Below are 10,104 nucleotides of genomic sequence, written 5' to 3'. Positions count from 1 at the left end.
ACGATGAGGGCAGCACCTCGATAGGGCAGAAAATGTGATGTCCTATATATATAATTCCCCACTCCGACGCCCCGTACCGCATCTACGTTTATAATATATTTGTCTCTAGTTAAACATAATTATAACATTTGGATGAATCCAAAAGATAAAAAGTTTCGAATATCGTTTGGAATAATGGCTCATTTCAAAGGTTTATAATATCTTTGCCTATATATATAATTCCCCACTCCGACGTCCCGTACCGCATCAACGTTTATAATATCTTTGCTCATTTTGATTCAGGTCGTAATCCCACTTCTCATCCCCTTCAACCTCTAATTTTCCCTACCCTTAATACAATTTGTCTTAAGGCGCGTTATTTAAAAGGGCCAATTTCAAAATTCCCTAACTTTCCTTGACTATTCCCTGATTAATTTTCCATTTTTCCTGACAGTTATAATTTTTCTTTTAGATTAAGTTTTTAAATAAAGAAATTAGTTGAATTTTTAACTAAAGAAGACAATTTCAAACAAGCACAGAGAAGTTAAATTTTTAATTAAAAAAATAGCTTCATAAAAAAAAAGATTTTTTAACTTTAATGATGAATCATCATTAAAAAATGAATTTTGAAGCAAACATTTGGAATTAAGACTAAAAAGATGAATTTTTAATCATAAAGGATTTTTTTCTACCAAAAAAGACGGATTTTCAATAAAATACATGAAGTTTCAATTAAAAAAGATAAATTTTCCACCAAAAATGAAATAATCACATTTCGTGTAATATTTTCTGTTAATTACTTAATTTTAAAAAATCAACAAAATGGTTAAAATTTTAACGAAAGAAATTATTTTTTTACAAAATATATCAATGCTCAGCTATAAAAGATAAATTCTTAACTAGAAATAGAATAATTAAATTTGTTAGTTAAAAACTTAATTTTCAACCAATTAAAAACATAGTTTCAACAAAGGAAAAGGTTTTTGAATTAAAATTATGAATCTTGAAAAAAATGGTTAACAAAGTAGTTTCACTAGTTGAGTTTTCAACAAAAAATGTAGCAGCTGATATTTCAACTACACTTTTTCGTTTTTAACAAAATTGTTGAATTTTGAACAAAATAATAAAATTTTATTTTATTATTGATGTAAGCTTTGGACCAGGGAAATTAATTAATAGTTTAAGATGTTAATTTTGTTTGTCTAGTTGGTCATCATCAATATTATTAAAATATTAATTAGTTTGTCAAGATTGCGAAAAAAACGCTCTCTAGCTCCGCTGGGATATGAGCCCAGGTCCTTCAGATTGTCGGTCTGATGCTCTAACCGCTCTAACCATGCATCAGACCGGCAATCTGAAGGACCTGGGATCATATCCCAGCGGAGTTAGAGAGCGTTTTTTTCGCAATCTTAAAACATTAATCAATATTTTAATAATAATGAGGTAAATATTTAGATTTAAAGAATTCAGTACAATCTGTACAATATGTTAATTATTTAAAATACTTTTCTGAACTTCCAATTTGTTTTTTAGGCAGTTCGATGTTTTCCATTGTGTTTAAATATTAGTAAAATTCCAAACATTTCAAGTTTTTGAAATTGAATTTAACAGTTACAATGAGGCTACGCTTTCCTTATTTTCTTTTTCGACCAGAACACGTTTAGGGGTTCCGTCCACCCCCTCAATTTTTTCACTGAAAATACATAAGAAAACACCCATTTTGACGAATATGAGACTGGAATGCGAAAATTTCAATAATAACTAATTTAAAATGTCAAGATAAAAGAAGCTAATGAAATTTGTTGAAAAATTAACGACCACATACACTTTTCTGCTTTAGTTTCAGTCAAAAGTTACATTGCAATAATGAAAAATTATTCAAACAATTAAAAATAAAGTAAATTGATCGTTTTGAATTTCGATTTAAATTAATTAGTTCATGCTACTTGGTTAAATGGTAAATTTTGAATATTTTGTTGAAAAAAATTGTTTAAACAAGTAGTAAGTGTTTATAAAATTATATATTAGTGGTCGAAATAAAATATGTACTAGAATTCTTTGAAATTCGTTGAAGAATTTGCAAAAAAACTACTTTTCCCTACCTTATTCCAGTCAAAGGTTACTTTTAAGCAGTAGAAAGTTATTTGAACAATTAATAAAAAATGTAATCAACCATTTTGATTTTACATATTGCCTTATTGGTTTATCTCTTTGTAACAATTTTCAAAAAAAAGTGGAAAATGTGGAAGGGTCAGTGAGGAAGGGGACAAACTCGAAAAGTATTGCATTCTTCTCCAAGCTAAGCATTTTCAGGGCGGTTCGTACTTGGATAGGTAATCGCTTGAGAATACCACATGCTGTAGGATAACTTCTTTTTATTTTTTATTTATACAGGCCTCGGACCCACGTCTCTATTGGTACTGTATTTAAAAAATTACAAATTTCAAGACGCTATATTGGATTTCAAAAGATTTCTAGCGATTTTACAATATTTAAGGGATTTTAAATAATACAATATATTTTAAAAGAGTCCTAGGAATTTGATGAGATGTAAATATTTCTATTGAATCTTAATGATTTCGTAAGATTTTAAAGATTGTAAGGAGTGTTTATGGTACCTATTTACAAAATTTCAAGTGATTTCAAGGAATTTTACAATATTTAAGGGTCTCATAGGATTTCAAACAGAAGTAAAAGATTCTATAAGAAATAATGAGATAAAGGAATTTCAGAAAATATCAAATATTTTATTGGATTTCAAGAGGCTTTCTCAGATTGTATGGTGTTTTGCGCGATTTCAGAGAAATTAATGGATTTCCTCATGTTTGACGGGATTTTGAAAGATATTACAGATTTCAAGATATGTTACGGGATTTTACGCGATTTTATAGAAGATGTATATATTGTATACACTATTTTTTATCTCTGAAGTGAGTCACAGTCCTGCTTATGTTATTTACACACTACATCAAAATTTTCATTCAAGGCTTTTTCCAAAAAAAAGGGACGGAAGAAAATTTGAACTTTCAAACAATATACATAGTTTTTCCAGCCAATTAATTATAGGCATATATCTATCATAAAATAAATTGTTCAGTTTAGGTATATAATTGGTTCTAAAATTAGGGAGTCGAAGAATGTTCGATATGAATTTTAATTTTAATTACGAGCTATTATAACTGACAAATTATAAATGGAACAATTTTAAATTAAATAATTATAGTAAATTGATATATTTTAATTGGGAAAACTAAAAATTTATAAAAAAAGATATCATAACCATTAAACTTATTGTTAATTATCAAATGTGCCTGCTACAAAAAATTTGATTGATATAAATTCAAAATCAAACACATTAAATGTGATAGATATTCTCAACATATATTATAGAATTTTTATCGCCTTCAATTCCAAGTTATTCAATTTTAAACGCTTTTAATTTATAACTGCAATTGTAGACTCTTTCAATTTCGAATACAAAATTATTTAATTAAAAATTGAAAACTTCAAAAATGAGTCATGAGAAATTTTAACCATTAGACCGAAACAAATACTCATGTGAAAAGTTAAAAACTGATATTTTTTTTTGAAGTATTCAGAATAAAACAATTTCAAGTCGAAAATGATAAAAATGTTAAATATTGTAAATATGATTAAAGCTTCAATTCACAAAATGAATATTTTCAATTCATAAACATCAGATTATAATGTATAAAAATAAGCAATTTCAATTTTGAGGTTACTGATACTAAAATTATTATTAAGAATAATTGAACAACTTCAGATTTAAAGCATTTAAAATTAAGGAATTATTTTGCAATTTGATTGAACAATGAAATTTTGTAATTCATAATTATTCCTCTTTAAAAAATTAACAAACGAGTTCCCACTCAATTTTCCCAACTTAAATTACTGTGAAGGGAAAGAATAATTAATCTTCTCGCTAAAATTATATTTCTAAATTTTATTTCAGTCGCCTTTTATAATTACATTGATATTAAAATTATACACGCAAGTATAATGCATGCGTTTATTTGTTCGCCTTTTTTATCACTCAGTAAAGAATTGACCACTCAAATGGTGCGTTAATATTTAAAATTAAAATTACGCGCACATAAAATAAAAGCTAACAAATAGTCTGTGTTTATTCTAAGATACGCGCCACAATAATACGTTTCCGAATAAAATTCTATCTTAATGATCTAAAATAATCTATTTCTAAAAATTAAAACATTAAAATTTCGCTTTAATTTCATTTGTCTGTTTCTAAAGTACCATTTGTTCATACCTGTCATAACCGCAGTAGTATATTTGTTCAATTATTGCAAATTAGAATAAACAATCTGCACTTTGCTTCAAGGTTAATGAACCTTGGTAATGAGTAAGCGTGAACTTTCAGTGTAAATATCTTATTCCACGAAACGGCATTAAAAAGTCGCACCACGATTATTTGAATAATTACAAGTCACTTGTCATTGAAATTGAGTAAGCGTTTCTCGTCAAAGGGGCCTAGGGGCCGTTAATACGCAATCGTTACAGCTGCTTGACATAAATTATAAAACGTGTATATCGTATTTGTTGTAAACTACATATTCTTAAATGCATTGCGAACCTTCAAATCTGAATAATTATTATGATTTTCGAAATAAACATTATATTGCTCATCTTATAATCTATTTGTGCAATAAGTATCTCTTTCTTTAGAAAATATATCAAGTACAACGCACTAGAAACTCTAAATTGCTGCAGCCGATCAAAATACATGTTAAAATTGCAGAAAATAGCAATAAACCTAATCTTTTATTAAAAATCCATCCCATTTTTACAGATTTCTCTGTTACTGTCTTCATCTTTTCTCAATAAATATTTTATATTTGTACCAGTGTTCCGACGCATTTTTAGTTATTTATATTTTTCTAACCTTGTGATGCATATGCTATATGCAAATAATTAGAGGAGAGTACTCGAATATCAGATATTCTCGTAATTTGAGAAAACGGGTATCAGCTAAACTAAGAGACTCACTCTGTTGGTTCTATCACTAACTTGTAGCCCTTGAAGAAAAAGTAATTTTGTAGTATAGGCCATTTTTCATTGGGCTTCTAAAGATTATAGGCGAACTTTTTGTGAAATCGATGGTGGTCGAGTTCTTGGAAGGGAATTCTTTAAACCCTATTTATTATTCATTAAATTTGTATTTAGCAGTAAAGTTTGTCTGGAGTGAATAACTAAGATTGAATAACTAAGTAGGAAAATATCGATAGTGTTGAAGTTTTTCATTGTACAGGTCAGACATAGTAAGTGCGTAGTTGCACGGTATGGTTCTCATAATATGAGATACCTGTGGTTTTTATAACACTGTGGCTGCGCGGGGGAAATTGGTTACAAAAAAAAGCTTTTTTTTACATTTTTTGTATTTTCAGCATAAAAAAATTTTTAATAAAATTTTTTATTTGAGCTTCTTATGACAAACTAAATTTCCTTTAAAATGACCGATATTACTTTTAAATTCAGTACATAGAATTCCGACAATCACGCCAAACAGAGTTGGCGTCTCATATTTGGGTACTCTCCTCTACTATAATGATTAATCGGTTACAGCATGACTAAAATCTTTTTGCATGAAAACATAAAGGAAAATGTTATCACATTAAAATATTTGGACGGTTAAATCTGAAAATATTACGCACAGTTTAAGAAGTGTGCGGTTGTCTATACCTTTTCTATAAAATAATGTCTGGACACTTCAATTAACTTCTGTAAACTTGAATTCAAATTTGAAAGCATTTTAGTTTTTATATTTTTGAGATAAACAATTGCTTTTTAACCTCTTGTAAATCTCTGGTTTCAATTCAGCTTTCGACTTCAGTCATATTATATTCTAATCTTAAAGAAAACAGTACCATTACCATGTTGTGATGCAGGTCCTAAAATCTATCAAAATTAAGACATTTCTATCCCATATATGTATCGACTCAAAGCTGTATTTTCTTACGCCTACTTTAAGAAGATTGACAATTTATTGACAAGTAACAAATTAATAACTGCTTACTGAATAAGCACGTCCCAAATTCTCCATTACTTTATTATTGTACTATAGATAGTTTATTTATCTCCTAGGTATAATTGGACTCAACATGAAATTTTGAGCAGATTATAATGGACCTTGCTAACGTGTAATGTAAAAACTCATATTATGCTTATTCCCATTTTCAGCATTCTGAAGCGAATGCAGATTATCTACCCGCTGGATGACCTTAAATTCCCAGTCATTTCTCTGTTTTCTGTCGGTCAATTTTTTATTTTCTCGGTTCAAATTAAAATAAAATTCGCGGTCATTCCCCGGGTTTTCCATAGTGAACACAATTTCCAGATATTACAATTCTCCTTGATATTAATGTAGTAACGATCACTACTTCGGTGTTAACATTTTTTATAAGTTATACAAAGTTTATTTTCTGTGCCTTCGTTTAACATGTCGCTGAATAAACTGGAGTTCATTCAGTTAGGCACCTGATATCCAAAATCGTAGGGCAGAATACAAATTAATGCAAAATTGATCTTCTCTTAAAATGCAATTCCAACCTTCTCTTTTGTAATCTGGAAAATTAAAATAAAACCAAGACTTTCTCAACTGTCAAGATTTTAAAGTGTTCTTATAGGACTCGAATGAAAACGAAAACGTTAACTGAAATAAATGACAAATTACCTTAGGACAAAACAGATGCAAATAAAAAGCTCATTAAAATTTCAAACGGCTCATAATTTGGAAAAAGTGGCCACTACTTCACAATACATTGAAATCACTCTCTAAGTCGAATCAAAACGATGACGACACTCCATTAAAATACGAAACGAACTGTCTAGACGTGTCCAAAAAACCACAGCGCAGTGTTCGTGCAGGCATCGACTCGAAAAATATAATCTCATTTATACATATCTCGTGTACCTAAAGCTTTACTGGGCAGTTTATCTTTCAACCGACAAGCTTCAAAATACGATTCGTAGAATAAAGATGCTGCATTTGATACATCTTCGTAAAAAGAGGATCCATTTATGACTGTCCCCCGAGCTGTCAGCCTCCTCCTAGGAAGCTGGAGTTGCATTGGCAGCTTGTGGAACTGCCGTTGATTGTTTCGCTCGTCTACGTTTGATTAGAAGAGGATTGTTGGTGTGGTCTAGTTGCTTTAAATTTGCTGTGTCGTAATCGACTCGCATTGTGGCCAGGGAACGAGTCATTTCTTCTTGAACTTCGGGCCAAAGTTCTTCACCTTCTCTTAGGACTCGCCCTGTGTGCAAAGGCGTTGCTGGAACTTCCGTGTGTTTCTGCAAAAATAAATAAACGATTGAAGTAAAATATCCAGAAGTAAAAGTATTTCGAACGTATAGTGGAATTATTAAATTGAACAAGGAGTGAGAAATGGAAAATTGTCGGACACAAAAGAAGAATAAATTATAAAAACTTAAAAAGGCAGCGAATTATGAAATTTTTTGCATGTTTAGTAGTGGAATCCTTAATATAAGATGAAATTATTAATTTTCGAACTTTAAAATATGCAATTCCTATTTTAAATTCCACGATTCAAAGCATCTAATATTAAAACAATTTTTTTCGCATTGAATGTGAATTTTTCAATTTCGACAGTTTTCAAATTAAAAATTACTCAATTTTGAATACATACTTCAGAAATAGTTTCATGCTTAAGGTTTCAAATTTTAAATGATTCAATTTTTAACTTTAGAAATTTCACAATTGAAATTTTTATTTATTTAAGCACACGGAGAGAAATTTCAGGAGATTAATTCACGGCAAAACTCCTTGATTTTATTACGCTTTGGCGCGAGAACTAATATCTCGGAAGCCTTGCTTTTAAAGCATAGGTCTCGAAGTTTCAGGCATTAGGCCACGCCCCTTCGTTCTCAGATCTCGAATTCTATACTTTTAGATCGCAGATTCCGAGACTTTAAATCACGTAAAAATTGCAGCTCTAAAATCACGCGCTTCTGTGAATGAGTCTCTTAAAATGTCTCTCTGTGCAGGTACCTAATTTTTTTCTTACTTTGAATGCTGTTTTAGAATTCTATTTAATTTTGACTGCCTTAAATTTAATATGGCGCAATTTTGTGACTTACAATTTGAATGTATCAAATATGTACCAGAAATCTCAAATAGTTAAATTTCGAATATTCTCCAATATTAAATTATTATTTTTTTATTTTAAGCTCCTTCTTTATAATCAAAACCAATTTTAAATCGTACAAATTTGATGTTAGTTTGATTAAATATGTTTCAAATTACCTTTCAGTTTTAAATGCTTAGTACTGAAATTATTCAAGTTTATAAATTTAAAAAGTATAATACTCAAAATATACAAATATAATAAAAAATTCAAAATCAATAATTAATTATTTAATGTTACAAAATTCGAAATATAACTGTTTCTCTATTCAATATTTTTATTACATACTCCTTTAATTAGGTATTTTTACTGCAAGCTAACTTAACTTCTTTGATTGTTGAGGGGAAAACAATGGACCAAATGCATGCGATTCGATCCATTTTGGCCCTATTTTGCTAATATCTTCGTAAAAACTAATTTTTTCTATATAAGTGTATTTGAAAAAATAGTTTTTATTTGTTAAGAACTATTCAATCACATATTAAAATGATAGTAATCATTATTCATTAGGAAGATAACACAAAAATAAAGTTTTGTCCCATGCATTTGGTACATTGTTTCCCCCCTCAGCATTCAACGAAGTGAAGTTATCTGACGATGAAGTAAAAAGGGGAAAATTCTCAGCCTGAAAAATTGAAGATAAATTTTGATGTTTTTCTTTGCACTAAGTACTGATCTTTCTATACGTGCGGATTTTAATTTGAGATTTTACAATTTTGAAATATATGAAAGTGCAATTATTTTGCCACTTTAATTGTTTGAATTTGAAATTATTCTATTTCGAATGTTCTAAATTTGGAATTGTTCCACTATTAATATTTTCATTTTAAAAAAAGTTTAATCTTTGAGAGTTTAATTTAATTTTTTATACTTTTAACTTAAAATTATTCAACTATTCAGGCGTTCATTTTTAAATTGTGCAATTATTTGGAAAGATTTGAAATTGCAACCAAACTTTTTAAAATGATTCCATCTAAAATTATTTAATTAAAAAATTGTTTAAACTACAATAAAACATTTTTTTGAAATTCAAATGAAAGTTTAAATTAAATTACACTCAATTTATATACTTTAAAACGTTGAAATGTAAATAACTTAAAATTGTAGTTTTTTTGTTCTGATGAGGCTGATTTTAGAACTTAATTTTCAAAATTCCCTGACCTTTCCCAGATTTTTCCCTGGCCAATTTTTAATTGTCCACAGCCAAAAATATTTACAGGCTAGTATTCGAACTTTTTAAATTTTTGTACAAAAACTTACAATTTTATAAGTTGTTTAGGGAGTTGCAGGTCAGCCAAAACCTGGAAATCATGGAGAAGTTGGGAAATTTGGTTGAACAGGGATAAGTCAAGCATATAAAAAAATCCCAGTGAAAATGAAGAAAAAAACAAGTGAAAGTAAAGAAATGTCTTTAAGAGTAACTATAAACAACCGTGAAGTATAATAAATATAAAGAAATGACAATGTTGGTCTTTAAGGCCATGTGACGAGTGGGTCACGTGACCAGACCCTATCTTACCCTATCTTACCTCCACTTTTTTTATTTCCCAACTTATTTTCACAGAAAGCTCCACGTTGAGTTGAAAATTTGGGATAATAAATAAGGAACACTAAAAAAGGTGGGTCTGTTTCTAAATTTTGATAATTATGAAAAAGCAAAAAAAATTATTTGCACACAATAAACTTTTTCATAATTATATAAATTTAGGACCAGACCCACAATTCGTAGTGCTTCTTGTTTATTTATCCCCATGGACATAGGAAACAAGGGACTAGACATGCCATTGCGGGGGTGATGCAATGAGGGGGGAGGTCCGTCACCTTTTGATGTCTCGCGACAAACATGGCAGCGCCCACATGTTTATATTTTCATGCACAGTTTGCCGGCAAAAATGCTCGTGCGCATAATCAAATGGCACATAGTAAGATGGCGGCTCTCCCCACT

General features: G+C 29.4%; 1 protein-coding gene across 1 annotated transcript in view; it reads right to left on the bottom strand.

Annotated features, from left to right (window-relative positions):
- Nucleotides 1–5,454: 5,454 nt before the first annotated feature.
- The window catches only part of LOC117176567, an 80,220-nt gene continuing 75,570 nt past the window's right edge, over nucleotides 5,455–10,104 (bottom strand). Inside the window, exon 17 of the mRNA XM_033366821.1 lies at nucleotides 5,455–7,305. Coding sequence (XP_033222712.1) covers nucleotides 7,066–7,305 — 240 coding nt within the window. The 3' untranslated portion in view covers nucleotides 5,455–7,065. The remainder of the gene's footprint in view (nucleotides 7,306–10,104) is intronic.

The sequence above is a fragment of the Belonocnema kinseyi genome, chromosome 7 (assembly GCF_010883055.1).
Source record: "Belonocnema kinseyi isolate 2016_QV_RU_SX_M_011 chromosome 7, B_treatae_v1, whole genome shotgun sequence".
NCBI lineage: Eukaryota > Metazoa > Arthropoda > Insecta > Hymenoptera > Cynipidae > Belonocnema > Belonocnema kinseyi.
This window is presented reverse-complemented; position numbering and strand designations above follow the sequence as displayed.